General features: G+C 48.7%; 1 protein-coding gene across 4 annotated transcripts in view; it reads left to right on the top strand.

The window, feature by feature from the left end:
* Nucleotides 1–19,008, top strand: part of Myo1b (myosin IB) — a 146,084-nt gene that overhangs the window by 25,865 nt on the left and 101,211 nt on the right. For all 4 annotated transcript variants that reach the window (XM_050159364.1, XM_050159366.1, XM_050159365.1 and 1 more), the window contains exons 2-3: nt 1,126–1,269; nt 16,574–16,689. In XM_050159364.1, the coding sequence (XP_050015321.1) occupies nt 1,135–1,269; nt 16,574–16,689 (251 nt within the window). In that variant the 5' untranslated portion in view covers nt 1,126–1,134. The remainder of the gene's footprint in view (nt 1–1,125; nt 1,270–16,573; nt 16,690–19,008) is intronic.

The raw sequence follows: 19,008 nt of genomic DNA, 5'->3' as shown, positions 1-19,008 counted from the left end.
TCCCTCCCTCCCTCCCTCCCTCCCTCCCTCCCTCCCCGTCTGTCTTTTTGTGTCTCATCATCATTTAAACTTGGTTTCTGTGCTGGAAACACTTAGGACTGTCGCAGTGAGTTTATCTGAGGGAAAGAGCTGGTCAAACATGCACACTAGACACTCCACACCCTTTCTGTTGTGAAGACCTTCGCAGGGACTTTAGTCCTCTTGGCAGCACAGAGATTGGGGCCTTGGTTGGCTTAGCTCTCCTCTGTGGATGGCATCCTACATCCTGGGTGTAGAATATGCTGCTGTTACAGGGTGCCTCTGTAGCAATCCCTTCCGAGGTGAAGGAGAAGTGGTATTTGGGTCTAGTCAGTCATTGTGGGTCAACTTGGTTTGGCTGTTAGGATGGCTAGTCAGGATGAAAACAGAGAATATGGAGATTACCTTGGCTGGTTACATTGGCTGGGCAGCCTCTGTTTACTTGTGGGCTGTACTCTGTGAAAAAGGTTCCCATGCTGGGATGAAACCTCTTCCCATAGCTATGGTGTCAGAGTAGCGATGGCATTCTTGTTTGTTTTTGAGACAGCCTCCCTGTATAGCTCTGGCTGTCCTGGAACTCGCTCTGTAGACCAGGCTGACCTCGAACTCACAGAGATCCGCCTGCCTCTGCCTCTTGGGATCAAGGACATGCACCACTCTGCGGGGCAAGCTACATGTTTGGCATGGACATTGCCAGTTAGTCTTGGGAAGCCGAGGTGTGACATCATCTTAGGGGAAGCAGGTTCAGGTATGGCCTAGGCTGCCTTTTCTCTGGAAGGGCTGGGGCGGGGTGGCTTGGAGTTTCGGAAAGGGGCTCTGCTGGAGTTGTGCCAGTTTTGGTTGGTGATAGAGATGCCACCAGGGCCACAGTGACGGTGGCTTCCTATTGGCACTCTGTGGATGGCCTCTGCCTGGGAGGATGGACTCGGAAGAAGGTTCGTCTGGCGGCAGGGAGGCATCATGGCAATGCCAGCTAGGTGGATCGTGGGGGAGGGAGACGATGGCATTTTATGTGGCAGGCTGAGGGAGGGTCATTTCTCCAGCCATGCAGAACCCAGCCGAAAGAGTTTTGCGCGTGGATTTGACACACCTTCCCCTCTCTTCCAGCTGGAGACCATGGCCAAAATGGAGGTGAAGTCCTCGCTCCTGGACAACATGATCGGCGTGGGAGACATGGTTCTTCTAGAACCACTGAATGAGGAGACCTTCATCGGCAACCTCAAGAAGCGCTTCGATCACAACGAGATCTATGTGAGTGCCTGCAGGCCCCCGTGGCTTTTAGGTCCCGGGTTTTGTGGCAGAGCTGGCTCTTACACCTCACGCCCTCCTTTCTCTTGTTCCTAAGCAGTCAGATTTTTTTCTTTTACATCCTCAGAGGGTTCGGAGTGTTTGCTAGCTTGGCGTAGGCGTCCCACTGACGAGTCAAGGGTTTTTCCCAATGGTGTTTAAAAGTCAGCTGTGCGCCAGGTACTGCACGTGAGTGCCACGTGTCAGTCCCCGCCTCAGAGGACGCCAGTTCAGACAGTGTTGAGCCCCGTTGGCATCTTGAATGCCTCTGGAAGAGCCTAGAACTCTGACCGCTTAGACGCTCTTCACTAAAACCTGGCAGTGAGCTCTCAGAGAAGACGCAGCCTTCCTGACCCTTGCCCGTAGAGAGGCTGCAGCAGGTGACTGGTCAGCTCACGGTCCCCGGAGACTGGAATTAGCATGGCCGCTCTAAGTATAACGGCAGGCACGGAAGTGCAGCCATGTAAGCACATCCACCGCTAGACAAGCGCATGTTTTAAAGATTCCTTAAAAGGCACTTTGTAGCATTACTGGGCTACGTTCTCTAGATGGATTAAAACACGAGTTAAAAAATAGATCTATCTTCCGCCCTTGCATGCGTGGACATAAAGGTGTGGTGTGAATTCAACCAATGAAGTGGGGTATTGATTTTCTATTGGTTTTCTATGCCAGGGGCCGAGAGGCAAACAGTAGATTGGGCAGATGTAGGATTGATAGATGTTTTTGCCTTGCTTCTGAGCTCTTTCCTTTAAGAAATGGGCTTCTGTGCATCACAGTGAGCCGTGTCATTGGGCCGTGCACCATTTTCTGTATCAGTGTGGGGGAGGAAATAGAAATAAAATAAAAGGAGAGACGTAAAGGGGATAGCGAGAAAAGCCTCGACGTTTGTCGAACAGACTAAAATTCGTATTGAGTCATGGGCTTCACCGTTTCGTCACATGGCCTTGTCTCTATGTGGTCGAAACTCCGAGTCCATCTGGGTCTTTGTCATATAGCATCCTGTGGATGACAGACAGGAGTCTGTTTCTCGTAATTCTAGAAAGTCCACGAGGAAAGGGCCGGCAGATTCAGAGTCGAGAGTTTCCCTTCTGGTTGATAGCTGCTTCTGTGTCCTCCTGGGGGAAGTGAGAGGCTCCATAGGGCCACGGAGTTTACTGCATTCTTGTGGACCTGTTCACCCCCCAGAGACTCCACCTCTGAACCTCCTCAAGCCCTCAAACTGCTGCTCTAAGTGTAGCCCAAGGGCAACTCTGAGTGATTAACTTCTTCACGAAATAAGTTGTCGAGCGGATGATGAACTTCTTATGTTCCTTGCTTGGTACTGTAGGAAGTTGGGGGAAGTTTTATCGTAATGGGAGCCTTCTGAGTCCTGCTTTTAGGATGCCTCTTTGATAACGGGATGCAGCATCCAAGGATTAGTTCCGGTTCAGAGTTTATTTACAATGGTGATCCCAATGGAAAGGAGAAGGTGTTGAGTGGGCTGCGGGGGCAGGGGAATGGAATTCTTTGGCTTGGCCCCCCCCTCTCCCCCCTCTCCTCTCCTCTTCTCCCCTCCCCTCCCCTCTGTGTATACTGTGTATAGTACCCGCTTTCAGGTGGGAAAGCTTGGCCGTTCTGCAGCTTTAAAGTGCGGTCTGGTCGCAAGTGAATGATGGCCTTTAAGCCTCGGTCTCCGAGATGAAGATAGGAGGACTCAATTATATCCTAACTAATGTTGCTGGTCATTTTTCTTTTTGGCACCTAGCAGCACAGTGCACTTTCCGATGAACTAAAGACAGGAGAGCCGGGCTTTCTGTGCGTTTGAATACCTGGTTTGTTGTGGCCACTGGAAACCAAAACAATGCCCCTCTTAACCAAATGCCAAACGTTAACGTCCATGAGTCTTTAGTAGACAAAATGTCTGGGTTTCAGCATAATTTTATTTCCTAAACTATTACTGGAACGCCCTTTCTGGTTATAAGACAGAAGTAGAAAATTGACATCAGTTGATGCTTTCCACGGTGCTTTACGGCTACGCTCTCGTGAGATGTGCGCCTTCCACTGTACCTTTAAACACGTGTCATAGCCGACAAAGCAGTTTCTGTTCTCAGTGGGAAGGGAGGTTCTAGAGTAACGCGTGTAGCATGGTCCTGCTGTTTCAATGGGCCTGGATTGATGAGAAAGGCTTGCTAACTGAATGCCGTTGGTGGAGCCCTGTGGGCACAGGGGAGAAATACTGTTAGCTCTCTCTGTTGTCCTGCTTAAGGTAAACATACATTACTTTTGTAATTAAAAAAAAAAATACAAGAACTGCATGGTAGGTGTGGTCATGATTGCTGGCCTCGAATGGCCAACCCCAGGAGACCTATCTCTGGCTCTTATTTTGACAATATTCTTGCTTTCCTTTCCGACGTGGGTTGCTACAAAATGGTTTGACCTGCATGAAGCATTGCATTGTTTTGTGTTTCGTTTTGCTTTTTCAGTTGTTCTTTCTCAGAATAGATGTTGTTGTATCCTCCTTTAGCTTTGCTCTGTTCCTCGGGCAACTGTTTGGGGTGCTCCATCCTGTAAGTGTGTTAACGCTGGGTTGACAAGGTGGCTGGGACCAGAAAGCCCGCCTAGACTTATAAAGTCTCAGTGTGGCCGCAGTGTGAGCGTAGTGTGGTATAGTCCTAGGTTAGGGGGCCTCCTGTTTTCCACCCTGCTGTTCCTCTCCCTTCCAGCCCCCCACCCCCATAGAGAAGGTCAGAGGGGTGTCTACTGTGACAGAGCTGTCTGAGAGGTGACTTGGCTCTGGCTGTGAGCTGCTCTAGAGTGATCGCAAACCCTAGCATTCTCTGGGCCGTCAGTTAGCGGACTCCAGGGTGTGAGAGGGGATGGATAAGCAGCCCAACACCATCAGCAACTCCGCAAGAGTGGAAGAGAGATGGATGCTCAGAAAGCCCTAAAGTCACCGAGCGGCTGTGTTGATGGTGCTGCCGTATAAGAGCTGTGCCCCACGGGAGGCATTTGCCATGCGTGTTAGTTGCATGGGCACCCAACAGTGTGCTTCCCAGACCGTGAACTTCTGATGGCAGATAAGGGCGAATAGATTTTTTTTTTTTTTTTTTTTGGAGCATCTGATGCAGAATTAAGTCTAGCTTTGCAGCGGTTTTCACCAGCCTCGCTTCCAGAGTAGCTCAGGGTTTCGTCTGTCAGCTGTGGGTTGATTATTTTGATGCGCCACACTCCTTGCAATGCTCTAGTAGTATCATCTGAAGAGCGTTAACGCTCTTGTTTAAGTACCAGCATGCTAGTTCATGTCTGTGACCCCCAGTAGCAACAGTGTTGGGGACGGGTCCAGCTGTGCTTCCCAGCGAGGGCTTTTGACTTGTGTGGTGGAGACAGGGGAGGAACAGGTAAGAGGAGATGAGGGAAGAATTGGATTGGCGGGGGTTCGAAGCATGCAGGGTCAGGGGCTGCTTGCTGTTGTTCTCTCTTGGCAGAGTGCTGTTCAAGCTGGGACCAGCTGCAGGCCTTGCCTGTTAGTCTCCCAGGCTCAGTGTGGGGTCAGTGGCTGGGAAACGCTAGATGTGACATTCCCAAGCTCTGCTGGTCTCTGTTCCTTCTGCCCTTTGTCAGCCCTTCCGGCCTCCCCACCCCTGCCCCGGGCAAAGCTTGCAGCAGGGGCAGGTTTCACGTGGGCTTTATTGTGATGGAGGGAGAGGCAGACCTGAGGTCAGACGGTTCTGTTTTTAGGGTGGCTGGTCAAGACTGTGGTCCTGTCCAGGAAGAGGAGACCGGCAATTTAAGTAAGAACCAGGAGGGCAGATTTGGAAGGTAGAGAGCCAAGGTGTCTGTCTGCTGACAGAAGTGTTTTGAGCGTCCAGCACTAAATTTAGTTTGTTTTCTGTCTGAATTGTCAGGTCTGCATAAACAGGTCTGAATTAGTCCTGTTTCAAGATCTCGTGTTAAACTAATTGCGCTTGTAGAAGTGAGAGCTTCGAAAATTTAGTACAATTTGTCTTCGCTTTTTGGGATGCGATCCCATGCTTTTGTACTGGATGTTTGGTTAGTTTACAGAAATATTGCAAAAAATTATACTGGCTTACGTTTGTATATCTTGAGATTTCCCAAGCACTTTTCATTTAGACACAGGACGGTTCATGTTGTGTGGTGCTAACATATGTTCCTAGGGATACTTATGTGTGCCATAAATGATTTCTCTCCTTTTGTTACAAAAAAAAAATTGAGTTTCTCACCCTCATAGTGTATGTCCATCAGGAGTGCTTCCTGTGTGTGTGTGTGTGTGTGTATCAGGAGTGTTCACTGTTTGTGTGCATCATGGTGCTCTGTGTGTGTGCATCAGGAGTGCTCCCTGTGCACATCAGAAGTGCTCCCTGTGCACATCAGGAGTGCACTATGTGTGTGCATCAGACATGCTTATTGTGTGTGTGCGCATCAGGAGTGCCCCCTGTGTGCATCAGAAGTGCTCCCTGTGCACATCAGGAGTGCACTATGTGTGTGCATCAGACATGCTTATTGTGTGTATGCATCAGGAGTGCTCCCTGTGTGTGCATCATCAGGAGTCCTCCCTATGTGTGCATCATCAGGAGTGCTCCCTGTGTGTGCATCATCAGGAGTGCTCCCTGTGAGTGCATCATCAGGAGTGCTCCCTGTGTGTGCATAAGGACTGCTCCCTGTGTGTGTATGTCAGGAGTGCTCTCTGTGTGTGTGCATCAGGAGTGCTCCCTTGTGTGTGAGTGGCTTAGCTCAGGGTATTTCCAGGCTGGACTGAATGAAAATCTGACATCTGGACCTTTGATTTGTTAGCAGAGCTCAGAGCCAGCACCAAAGTCCAGCTTCATGTTGTTCTTATTACCTAACTGTCCTTTTGGTTTTTGTAATTTCAACATACCTTTTTTTTAAAAGCCTTTAATTTTTTTTTTATAAAAGTCATATGCTTTTGAAAAACATTTCAAGCAGCATCGAGCCATGTAACATGAAAATGTAGTTGGTTATCTTGTGCCAGGTTTCCAGAAGCATTGGTTCAGAGTCTTGTAAACTGTTCATGTAAGGAAGGATACTGTTTCTCTTCTAGAGCTGGAAACATGCATTCTTTTCCCTCAGAGATCCCAGCCCTGATGAGGTTCGAGGGGGGCGGGATTAATCTTCAGTGCCCCTTCTCCTTCTGCCTAGACTAAACGGGGAAGGAAGGAGGAGGACCCAGAGCTGTTCTCATGAGATGCTTGCACTGCCGTGTGTGGGAGTGGCTGGCTCCTAGAGAAGGCGGAGAGCAGATTGTGTGTGCTTTTGGGAGTTCAGAGTGGAGACTGGTCAGAAGGTTAGATAAAGCTGTGGCCCTCGGTGATGAGGCACAGGGAGTTGTTGTGTCTGATTTGCGAGGACAACCTGTCTCTTGCACACTTTATGAGGACAGCCGGCTTTGATAGTAAGGTGTTGGTTCTTAACCTGTGCAAACTTTCATAAAACCTGCGTACCTGGCAAATCTCTCCCACGCTGCTGCAGTGTGTGTGTGTGTGTGTGTGTGTGTGTGTGTGTGTGTGTGTTATCTGCCAGTCTCAGGCAGTTATTTCAAGAGCAGGTATTCTTGAAATTTCTGTGTGATATTTATAAGCATTTAGCTCAAGTGTTGTGGTCATAGCCACACCTGGAGTTAGATTTGAGGCTATGAGACCATCAGAAGAAAAGGCCTCTGTTAGAAGCGGGTTGCTGGACACCCCGGAGCAAAGACCTAACCCGAGGCCTGGCCCTGCTACTTTTGTCCGTGAGACCCAGGGAAAGTCCGTAAACTCCTCGAATAATTTAAGTCCTTTATGTTTTAGCTCAGACTTAGCATCTGTTCCATGGTCCCACAGTGGGTATGAGATGGAGCTGGGGTTTATAACTAGGAAATCTAATGCCAGAGTGTTCGTGTGCTAATGACCTTCAGTTGATTTTCCACGAACATCAAATGACCTCACTACTAGGAAAGCCTGTTTAGTGTGAAAAGTAGTTTCATGTGATACTGAAATTTGTAAAAGTTTTGGAATTCAGTGGCCTCAAAGTGACCTAGGTGAAACACGGAAGTCACAATCTGTGTTTTAGCCTTGTGTTGGGCGAGCACTCAGTGTACAGCGACGTGAACTTATTGGACACGGGGCGGGTTCTCAGCCATAGGTTATCATGACATTGTCCTCATAAGCCAAATCTAAGAGAATCAACCAAGATGATAACCAAGTGGCTCCCCGTTCCGCGCCCCTGCAACCAAAAGCCAAAACCCAAAGCCGAGCCTAGAAGATCTTCAGGAAAGAACGTTCATCATATGAAGTGGACAGCAAGTGATTGACAGCTCCTCATGGTCCTTATGAGCACCCAGTAGAAGAAGCCGTTTGGCTCTGGGCTCATGGGGCCAGTTCAGTTACACACCGCTCTCCCCCTTCGTCTACAGGGTGGATGGATTGGAATGATGATTCTAATCTTTAAAGAAGTGATTTTGACTTTTGAACTTGACCCTGGAATAGGTGGAGGTGACACACACCGTGGCATCTTGGGAAGGATCTGGGCTTCGAGCAGGCAGAACAAACTTTGGAATCGTGGTGACTCCCAGCAGCCAGTATCAGGAATCGAGTCCTTTCATCCGTGAAGTGGGTACTTTGTTGCTTATCTTCCTGAGTTCCTACTCTGGAGACTGGCATGAACTAGGAGTGGAGTGTATTGTAGGTGGAGTGGCTGTGTCCAGAATTTTTTTTTTTTTTTTGGTTTTGATTCCATTTGCTGTAACTGAATGCTGGTTTTTTCTTTTTTCTTTTTTTCTTTTCTTTTCTTTTTTTTTTTTGGATTAAGATGTTTTTGAGAAATGATTCTGGTGGCTGGTGGTTCAGACAGCACGGTACTGTTGTCCTAGTGAGGGTTCCTGACTCTGTCACAAGGTGGAGAAAGATGTAATGGCAAATTCAGAGCTGATCCCATGGTGGGACAGGGGAGGAGGGGGACTCTAGGGCCTGGAGCTGATCCCACGGTGGGACAGGGAGGAGGAGGAGAAGATGGAGGAGGAGGACTCTAGGGCCTGGAGCTGATCCCATGGTAGGACAGGGAGGAGCAGGACTCTGGGACCTGGAGCTGATCCCACGGTGGGACAGGGAGGAGCAGGGAGGGACTCCAGGGCCTGGTGATACTTTTTATAGCCACCCTCTCCAGGAAGTTGCATCTCGTGAGAGAGCTACATTAATGTCTTCCGGGGGTGGTGCCCCGCCTCTTAATGGTGCCCCCCCACTTGACTCCCACATCTGGGGTGAAGCTTCCAGCATGCAGATTTGGAGGGGCACACTCTTCCCCACTCTGTCTTTCCTACCCCGCTCTCTCTCGTTTTTGCCTTCATTGCACAGATTTCGTTTTTGCTCTATTTCTGTTTCCAGGTAACCATCTCACGCTGTTTTCAGGACTTGTGGCAAGCAGGGAGCCAAACAACTCAGGGTCACCCTGTACCCTAGTGAAGGGTTTTACTGGATTTGGAGAACAATATATATATCTATATATCTATCTATATTTGGACAGTTCCTCCCTCCTTTCCGAGTTTGTCTCGGCGATGACATGGCAGCATTGCCTTGTCCTGCTCTAAATTAAAGGCAGCCTGGGGTGGTATTTTTAGCTGGTATTTAAGTGTGGCAGGGAATTCATATATAGTTCTTTAATTTACGGTCTGAAATTGACTGACGGGTCAGGGCTAAAAGATTATAGTTGGTGGGGTAGGAATGTCTTAGGCTAGACCAGCAGGCCTAGATGTCATCTGCAGCCACAGTTTGCTGGCCTCTTGGTGTATTTGTGGATGTCTGGTCTGAGGCCAGTGATTTAAGGCACCGGATAAAATAATCAACGGAGATGAGTTCTTTTTTTCAGATTGAAAAATACTGGAAAAATAAAAACAACAAGCAAGACGTGGTGTGGTGATGTCATGAGGATCGTGTGTGTTATGTCCAGTTCATCAAGTGTCGTTTCCGTCCCCCCCCCCCCCCCCCAGCAAAATCAACGAAGAGACCGAGTCCTGTATGTAAAAGCGGCAAAGAGCCTTTATTCTTATTCAGGTTTGGACTAGAACTCGGACTCTCTGGATTCTCCCAGTGTCCTGCGTATTCATATTGGCACAATCGGAGAGCACCAGCTCAGTTCTGGTTGGGTTTTTATAATAGCAGAGGCTAGGGTGAGGGATTTCTAAGATTCAGGACCTCTGATTGGCTGACATTTGTCTAGGGGTGTCCTGGTGAGAGATGATGGGTGTGTGCTGACAGGGGATCCTATCTACAATGTTTGGGACGTTAGGAATTACCTTTGGATGGTCTGTTCCTGGGTGGTGCCTGGGTGGTCTCAGTTTGTGGTCTTTCTTGGAACCAGGTACTGCCTTAGGGTAAACTGCTGAGATTCAGGCCTCTATTGACCTTGTATGGCTGGGTCCTAGAGTGTGGGTCCTGAGGAAGTGGGTTTTGTGGTGGCGATGCCAAGAGGGATTGTGAGCGCCCTGCAGGAGTAGACTTCGTGGTCATGGCCACGCCATGAGGGATGTCAGCACCCTGGGGAAGCAGGCTTTGTGGCCATGGAGATGCCGTCAGGAATCGTGAGCACCCTGGGGAAGCAGGCTTCGTGGAAGTCTTTGAAACTGACTGACAGATGTGGTAGAAAAAGAAACTAGCACGGGCGGCAAACTGGGCACATAACCGGTCTCTCGCGTCCTAATTTTCTTCTAGCTTTGTGACAGGTGTTTATGGGGCTGTGGGCATACTGGGTGTGTACAGGCCAGTTGGCAAGGGCCCTGATGTACGTGTACCACTTCGGCTACATTGTTTCAGCCTGTGAATCCAAGTTCTATACTTGTAAAAATAGGGTATAATTAGTGTTGTGTTTGTTTGTGTGTGTGATACCTAATACATATAAGCAACACACACACACAACCATGTTTCCAAGAGGGGCGCTGTTAATACACACACTAGATTGTGTTTTTGTATCAGAGAGGTATTGACATCTGTTCTTGACCTCACATTTAGAATTTTGACTTAACACCATTTTGCACACTTTGAAATGGTGTAAGAAGCAACCAGAACATTTGCTAGACCACAGTGTGTCTTCTAATAAAACCCGAGACAAAGGATCTCTTCAGGAGAATTGGGGAAGTCACACAGATGTCCATTTAATAGCAGGGTGACGCATGATAGTTTGTGTCTTGTGATCAAATTCCCAGAATCTAAGACCTAAGAGGAGAGTGGCTTCCTCCTGTGACCCAAGTTGCTCTTGTTCTGAGGATTCCAAGGATGTGCTCTGTGGCGTCATCTTAGCATTAGCTTCCTTACAACTATCTCATGGGCTGTATGGTAACTTGGCCAGTTCCTGTATATAAAGACCATTTTGTGAACGTCTTCATGATTTTGGCATTATAGGGCTGGGTGAATTTGCCTGAGGTCTAGGGGTTGGAGTCCTGGCTTGGCTGTTTGTATACAGTGGCCAGCAGATTCCTAGTAGAGCCCCGTGGAATTTATACCACCCTAATGGGTACTGTTTGTGGAATGTTTGCTGTGGGCTTAGTGCTTTGATACGTAATCTCACTTGGCACTCACATCTTCAAGGGGGAATTAGTAATAGTCTTCCTGTATATACACACACGAGGAAACCGGGACAGGGAAAATGTAAAAATGTGCCTTGCTTTACACAAAACTGAAGACTTACCAGAAAACTTGGAGTCACAGTTTACAGAACATTCCAAATGGATTTCAATATGAGCAGCGGGAGATGTTGGAGAGGCTGAGCTGAGGGCGCAGATGCTGCAGGTGTGGGTTCAAATGTGAGCACCTTCATCATCCAACCCCTTTGCCACACAGCATCTCTGACTTCAGAGCTGCTCCTGTGCTGCCTGCCTTGAAACTCAGGACTCTACAGTCTAGTTCCCTTTCCCTCCTCCCTTCCCACTCCTCCTCCCTTCCCTCCCCATCCTCCCTTCCCGTCCTTCCTCCCTTCCCTCCCCATCCTTCCTTCTCTCTCCCATCCTCCCTTCCCATCCCTCCTCCCTTCCCTTGCCATCCTCTCTTCCCACAACATCCTCCCTTCCCTCTCCCATCCTCCCTTTTCTCTCCATCCTCCCTTCCTATCCCTCGTCCCTTCCCTCTCCCTCCTCCCTTCCCATCCCTTCCTATCCCTCGTCCCTTCCCTCTTCATCCTCCCTATCCCATTCCTCCATCCTTCCCTCTCCCTCCTCCCTTCCCATCCCTCCTCCCTGTGTTTTGCTGTGTAGCCCAGGCTAGCCTTGAACTCCAGTTCTTTATATAGTCCAGGCTTGCCTCACACTTGTGGTTTTCCATCTGCCTTAGACCTTCCAATGCCGGCATGTATGCTTGTACCACAAGAGCGGTTAGCTCTGAAATACCGTTTTTCTGCCGAGAAGACTCAGTTTTATGCAGTTCTGTGATGGGCTGAAGCCTCTTTAGAGTAATTAACACCCCAGATATTCAAGTAAGTTTTTGTCTGTTAATTGACAAGTTTCCTGATGGGTATCTCTGATGTTGAGATGATTATTATGATTAATCTTTTCTGTTGAGATGAAAATGTTTTTCTTGTAACCCGAAGGCTGCCTTTCTTTCTAATCGGAAGCGGCTTCAGAAGCTGTCAGGGACAATGTAGGAACCCTCTGAGCCACGCTACTCTCACCTCCGCAGCAGGAGTGGTTCAAAGCCAGGACTCAGGCAAAAGCAGTCCATCACAGAACCGTATACACAGACTGATTTAATTGACTGTTGACAAAGGAGCAGCACATTTATTAAGGGCCAGTTTTATTCGAACATTATGTTAAATATAAAATCCCCTCATAGTCTGTATCTAGATGAGTCTTCTATATAGAAGACAACATTTGAGAGCTAACTGCAGTTGTGGTACAAGCCTAAATCCCAGCCTCAGAGGGTCTAAGGCAGATTGAAAACCATGAGTGTAAGGCAAGCCTGGACTACGTAAAGAATTGGAGTTCAAGGCTAGCCTGGGCTACACAGCAGAAGGAAAGGAGGATGGAGAGGGAAGGGGGGAGGGATGGAAAGGAGGAGGAATAGGAAAGGGAGGAGGAATGGGGGGATGGAGAGGGAAGGGGGGATGGAGAGGGAAGGGGGGATGGAGAGGGAAGGGGGGATGGAGAGGGAAGGGACCTAGACTGTAGAGTCCTGAGTTGCTGTGTGGCAAAGGGGTTGGATGATGACCGTACTCACATTTGAACCCACACCTGCAGCATCTGCGGCCTCAGCTCAGCCTCTCTATCATCTCCCGCTGCTCATATTGAAATCCATTTGGAATGTTCTGTAAACTGTGACTCCAAGTTTTCTGGTAAGTCTTCAGTTTTGTGTAAAGCGAGGCACATTTTTTTAGCTTTTCCCAGTTTCCTCATGTGGACATACAGGGGGCGATTACTGACTCCCCCTTGAAGATCTGAGGATTAAATCAGATTATATATCCAAGCACCAAGCCCACAACAGGCGCACGGGCGTTCTGTAAACAGCGTGTATTATGGCATTATCAATGCTATGTGGCCCTGCTGGAATCTTCTGACCGCCGTGTAACAGCCGAGTCAGGACCCCAGCCCCGAAACCGCCGCTAAATCCATCCCTGCCTGTAGCGCCAGAGTTCACGCGAGATCTCTTTAAAAGCTTGTGGGTGGCTGCTGCCTCCCCAGGTCCCTGAGATGGTCTCTGGGGTGTGAGCTTTGCCAGGGCTCTTCTGGGAACAGCACACATGGCCTGTCGCAACTCTGGTTGCAGAGGCTCTTCTCCTGGATTCTGAACCGGAGTCTGCAGAGGGACTGTCCTCCGGAAAACTTCAGTTTTGCTGAAGGCACAAGGGGAACCCTCAGGTTGTGTTTGCTATTTGCAAGGCATGTGTTGGGAGTGCCAGAAGTGCCAGAAGCATTGAAAACGCGCAGCTGGGGCTGGTTTTGACTCGGGAATGTTTGCACATTCGTGACTTAATGTTTGCCCTGGAGAAGTGGAAGGGAAGCCTGGTGATTGACAGGGGTCCAGCCTTCCCTCTGCCCCTCCCTCCCTCCCTCGGTGTCACTTTTCCTCTCCTCTTGTCCTTCACCGACCTAGCTGCTGAAGGCTGGTCGCACAGGGCCGTGACAGACAGGAGAGAAGCTTTTCATTTCCTCGTTGATGGGAGGTCGACGCCAATGGTGTGCGGCGCTGCGGTTGGGAGGATGCGGGCAATGAGCAAGGAGATGGAGGAAGTGGCTACTGGACAGTGAGCTTCTCTTGAGAGTTAGATGCAATAAGAAAAGGGCAGTGATAACATCTCAGTGATAACATTGAAGTTCACTTGTTCACTGGTGTAGATATGAGCTGCCCCGTCACTCCCCTGCCCCCTGAAGAACTAAGATTTATCCTGCGTGAGTTTGGGCAGCCCAAGCCCAGAGCTGAATGTCAGTCCCCCCTCAGCCAATCAGCTGCTTCCAGGACTACTTTCTGTGTTTCCGAGGAAGGGGGCCTGTGACTGAATATTTAATTATTCCTGCTGCTACCGCGGGGATTTTGAAGCCTTGGCTTATAGAACCTTGGAGGAAGGAGCCCGGCAGCATCCACCCTGTGCTGGTTGAAGGCGAACCTTAGGGGTTCAAGGCTTAGGATGCAGACGTGGAGTGGAGTGGGTGTAGCCAGCCTGGCAGGGATGAGGTTATTCTAGAGGGACGCAGGTGAGCTTTCGTTTGACCATGAAAATAATTGTCCCCAAGAAATTGGGATTTCTCCAGGAGTCCCCATGCTGGGAGGAGAAGGCTGAAGCTTGGTTTCAGGAGGAGGGAAGAACTTGTTTCCTGGAAGGAGACTTCACAGGGCCCTAAGAACTTGTCAGACAGCTCTGCAGGGGAACTGGAAGCCCAAACAGTGGTGTGGGCTGGGCTGCTCCCTCACCTGGACTGTCTTCTATTAAATAATACCCGCAAATGAAGACCCCCACAGAGGGACACTGGGTGTGTGCGTGAGAGTGTGTGTGCACGCATCCGTGCGCGTGCATGTATGGGTGCTTGTGCATGTGTGTGCACCAGTGAGTGTGTTTCCCACACTCTCTTCTTCCCCCTAAGTCCTTTTCCTCATTTTCACTATTGCTTGCTGTTTAATTGGCCTCTTGGGGGTACAGATCGGACCCCACTAAGTCTGTTAACATGGGGAGTGCGGCAGCTCTAATGATCGCTTAGGTGAGTGTGTCTTGTCCTGCTTCGCCCCTTTTCTGGTTTAATCAGAGATGCAAGAGTATCAGTTATTGGTGTGGCAAACTAGTTTCAGAAATGGCTAAAGTGGCAGTCTTGGGTGACAGCTCTCTGGAGTAGAAATTTAGTCTGACTTCAGCTTTGTGTCCCTTCTGCTGGCCTCACCTGGGAGGACTCCTGTAACTTCAAGTATCTGGTGGCTTCAGTGGGGTTAATGGTTTGGGCTGGCTCGCTCACATCCTATTAGTACTGGCTATAGGGCAGAACACATTGTCCCTCCACCCCACCCGCCCTGACTTCTCCGTGGATGGCCCAAGCTCGTTATATCAAGAGCACAGGGTAGCTGCAAAGATGTAGGCACATACCATTCCCACGTGGTTTTCAAATCTCTCTGCCTGGGTCGCATTTGCTAGTGTCTCATTGATCCAAGCCCAGATTCAGAGACGTGGAAAATAAACACACACACACACACACACACACACACACACACACACACGCCTTTGAAACACTCCGCTCATCCCATGGTGGGTGTGTCTACAGGTGAAAGACGGTTTTCTGGCCGTCTTTGCAAGCAGCGCCCACAGTAGGGCAGGAAACCGAGGGAGTGGGTATCATTTAAGACTTTGTTCCCTGGCAATGCATGGTCTACAAGCTTACTAAAACAGTGGCCGCTGTATACAGCGACTTTGGCGTCGAACATCAACCCGAGGATAACGGGCAGTAGCGTCCACTTTAGCGCTCATTGGAGCTGGTGTGGGCCAGTCCTTCAGTTAAAGAGACTGAGCAACCTCAGTGGGCAGGTCCTGTTCTGCACGACAGCGACCCAGCTCAGCGCAGAAGCACAGCTTCTTCACCGTGCAGGAAAAGCTACGAATAAAAAGTAACTTGCGTGTGTGTCATTAGTGGGGAATTTTGATGGCGGAACCCAGGCAGCAGAATTTGTTCCCTCTGCAAGAATGCCACCGTGGCAGATGGTTATCACCGCTTAGCCATCGTGAGGAGCCAGCCCAGGGGTTGGTTTCTCTGCTGACAAAATCTGTACGCTTAAATTTTATTTTTATTTTGCCAAAGGATAAATGCACAAGCACTTCCCGTTGCAAGGAGGGATCATCATTTACTCAGCAAATACTAAAGCCGCGGCCAGCGGCCACGCGCTCACGTCTGACGTAACTGTGTGTTAGACAGGCAGGTTTTCGTTTTAAACCCCTCATTCGCCCATTCAGGAGGGCTCTTTCTCCTGCGTCTTCATGGTGTCCAAACTAAGGAAAACCAGAGCTGCCAAGACGAGTTTACCTGCAAGCAGCTGTTTGTCACCCACGGTGTTGTGCTAGGCCCGGCACAAAAGGGACCGAGCCGGTCTTTCCTGGGGCTGCCAGCAACGGATGGGTGAAGCCCAAAGGAAGAAGTTCTAGTTGGCAGCTAGGGGTTAGTTAACGTCTGTTGAAATACAGCGTGGACCCCTCAGGACGTCCATTTAAATTGGCCGTTCGGTGTCAACTCCGTATTAAATGCATGTTGCATCAGAAAGCACGTAAATGCTGCTACCCAGGTGTATGGTAGCATGGAACTCTGTGGCGTGTATATTTCCAAGGGCTAGCTAGCTGTGGACCTAGTACTGAATTGCCTGTGGTCTGTACTGCTCTAGATGGCAGGCTGTACAGGGGCCGTGCCCAAGGGAAGCCCTTACCCTCGGTGTGGTCGGGGCTGGGGAATTGGGCGGCTGATGCTCCTGCTCACTTAGAAGGCATAAGGTGAGCGAGGAGACACTAGCTGTAACTGCTTGCTTACAGTGAGCATCATTTACGGGAACTCGGCCAGCGTGACGGGACTTTGGAGAACTCCTCTACAGAGTCATTAAGTTATGTCGAGATTTATCTAAAAACGTATTTCCAGTCCACAAATTTGTGCTCTCCATGTATGAGCAAAACGAACATGCATCATTGGCCGCCTGTCTTCAGAGAGACAGAGTGCTCTTGAAGTGTGTAAAATTGTGGTGAGGGATGCAAGCATATCACGCTGAAGTTTGAGGTGTTTGGATGTGTCCCGTTTGCTGTTAGTCTATTATTGTCTTCTTCTTCTTCTCTTTTACAGACATACATTGGAAGTGTGGTTATATCCGTGAACCCCTACCGGTCCTTGCCCATTTATTCGCCTGAGAAAGTGGAGGATTACAGAAACAGAAACTTCTACGAGCTGAGCCCTCACATGTGAGTACAGCCGGCAAAGGCGGCCCTTCCCCTCCAGTGCGTGATTGACAGATGCATGCAGCTGTCTCCTGGAATCAGAGGAAAGTGGTTTTGCTTTTAGTTGTGGTTTTTAGCTCACGGGAAAGAATGTAGAAATTTATAGTTAGTGCCTCAAAAAAATAAGGCAGAATACTTAAAGTGTAAAATATTTCTGCAGCGAAGTCTGGGAGCAGCAGCTGCTGCTTGCTTTTGTGCACAAAACAGAGGTACACATTGTAAGACGCCCGCAGCCTGGCGTAGCGGCGCACGCCTTTAACCCCAGTTAGTTAGTACTCAGGAGACAGAGGCAGGCAGATCTCTGTGAGTTTGAGGCCAGCCTGGGCTACAGAGGGAGTTCCAGGGCAGCCTGGGCTACAGAGAAACCCAACAGCAATGCCCCTGTCTGGCTTCCAAGGACACTGCTCTCCAGATGTGTGGAGCCGGCTGCCTTATTTTTCTTCCTAGATTCGTTTTCTAGTCTGCGTGACCAAACGAAAGTCTTTTTGGTTTGTTTGATGGATCAACAACAGACTTGGATTACTAGATTTTTTTTTTATTTGCTCATGTAAAAATGTCTGAAAAAGCAAAAATAAATAAATTATAAGGCGAAATCGTAAGCAAAACTAAAACCTTCTTATCTCTCCGGTTACGTTCTACTCGCTTATTATACCAGAAAGGAGTCTGTTTGCTTTTTAACCTTCTCAAGTTCGCTGCTGAGTTAAAAGGAAAAGAGAGAGATCCTGTTTGGGCCAAGTTGTGTAATGAGTCAAGAGCCCCAGGCTTCTCTGGTTTTTGCCTGAGCAGAAGCATTTCCTGTCCCTCCTTGTGGGTTTGTGAGTGCTTTACCAGAGTCCTTACTGTTTTCAATTGCAGTAAGTAACTCGTGGTGACTTGCAGAGGGGCACTGGTAGGTACAAGAGAATACTCTTAGGTGGTAAACCGTTGCTTGTAGACTAAAGACAGTCTGGGAACTGTTGCTGGACGCTGCGCTAGGACTGATGTCTGCAAAGATGCCTGGAGAACCGTCAAGGGCTCCGCAAGGTTGGGCTGTGATTGCTGCCACCATTACCGTTAGCTTTTAGCAGCCTTATCCTCTCATTAAACAAACGCTTCATTGAAAACAACGCCAGTTTGCCATGAGATGCGCATGAATGAAGACGCGTGTTCCGCGTTCACTGTCTGTAAGCAGAAATACCGATGTGAAAACATTTAGAAAATGTCTTGGCCGAGGAAAAGATTGATCTGTCATTGGGATATTGTGGCGGTGGCTGTATGGCTTTTGATTTTTTTTTTTTTAAACATTTATTTATTATGTATACAACACTCTGCCTCCATGTATGCCCGCACGCCAGAAGAGGGCGCCAAATCTCATTACAGATGGTTGTGAGCCACCATTTGGTTGCTGGGAATTGAACTCCGGACCTTTGGAAGAGCAGCCAGTTCTCTTAACCGCTGAGCCATCTCTCCAGCCCTTGTATGGCTTTTGAAATGGTTAAGCTGGACTTCTGTGGTTCAGATGCTCAGCAGTATCTACATCCAGACATGGTTTGGGTGACTGAGCAATTGATGTTTTGATTGCCACACGCACAGGTGGGAGGGCTCTGCTGGTCACTGGAGGACAGGGACGCCACTGTCTGTCCTACAGCAATGGCACACAGCAGTCCCAGATCCTAGAACTGTCTGCTCACAGACAGCAGCGCCCAGGCCAAGAAGCTCGGCACTGAAGCAGAAGAACCATAGCCAAAGCCTTAGTTGTGCTTCGTTTATGGTTAAATATTAGCTGCCCCTTCTGATCGGATGAAAAATGAGCTCTCATAATTAAGGATGTATGTGGATATGTGTACATATTTATATCTAGTGAAATAATCTGTGTCTGTCTATCGATCTCATTATCTATATATATTTTGATTTTTCAGTGATTCAGCGCACAGGGACATGTGGGGTTCTTTGGAACTAAATATTTAATTATATGAAAATAGTTATTAAAAATTGAACAATCGCGGGGTGGTGGTGGTGGTGCACGTCTTCAATTCCAGCACTCGGGAGGCAGCAGTTGGCGGATATCTGTGAGTTCGAGGCCAAGTTTTTCTATAAGAGCTGGTTCCAGGACAGGCTCCAAAGCTACAGACAAACCCTGTCTTGGAAAACCAGCAAAACAAAACAAAAACGAAAGTACTGAGCCATCTATATTTTGACAATCTAGTAGATTTTGATTATCCTGTTTTCTTAGTTTTGCCAGTGGTCTAGTCTCACTGTGCCTTAAGAAAAATTAAAAATTGAAATTGCCTTTATAAAATCATT

This window comes from Alexandromys fortis, unplaced genomic scaffold (genome assembly GCF_014885135.2).
Source record: "Alexandromys fortis isolate MF-2015 unplaced genomic scaffold, M_Fortis_MF-2015_v1.1 scaffold_65, whole genome shotgun sequence".
Lineage (NCBI taxonomy): Eukaryota > Metazoa > Chordata > Mammalia > Rodentia > Cricetidae > Alexandromys > Alexandromys fortis.
The sequence above is the reverse complement of the archived record's forward strand: the minus strand, read 5'-3'. Positions and strand labels throughout refer to the sequence as shown.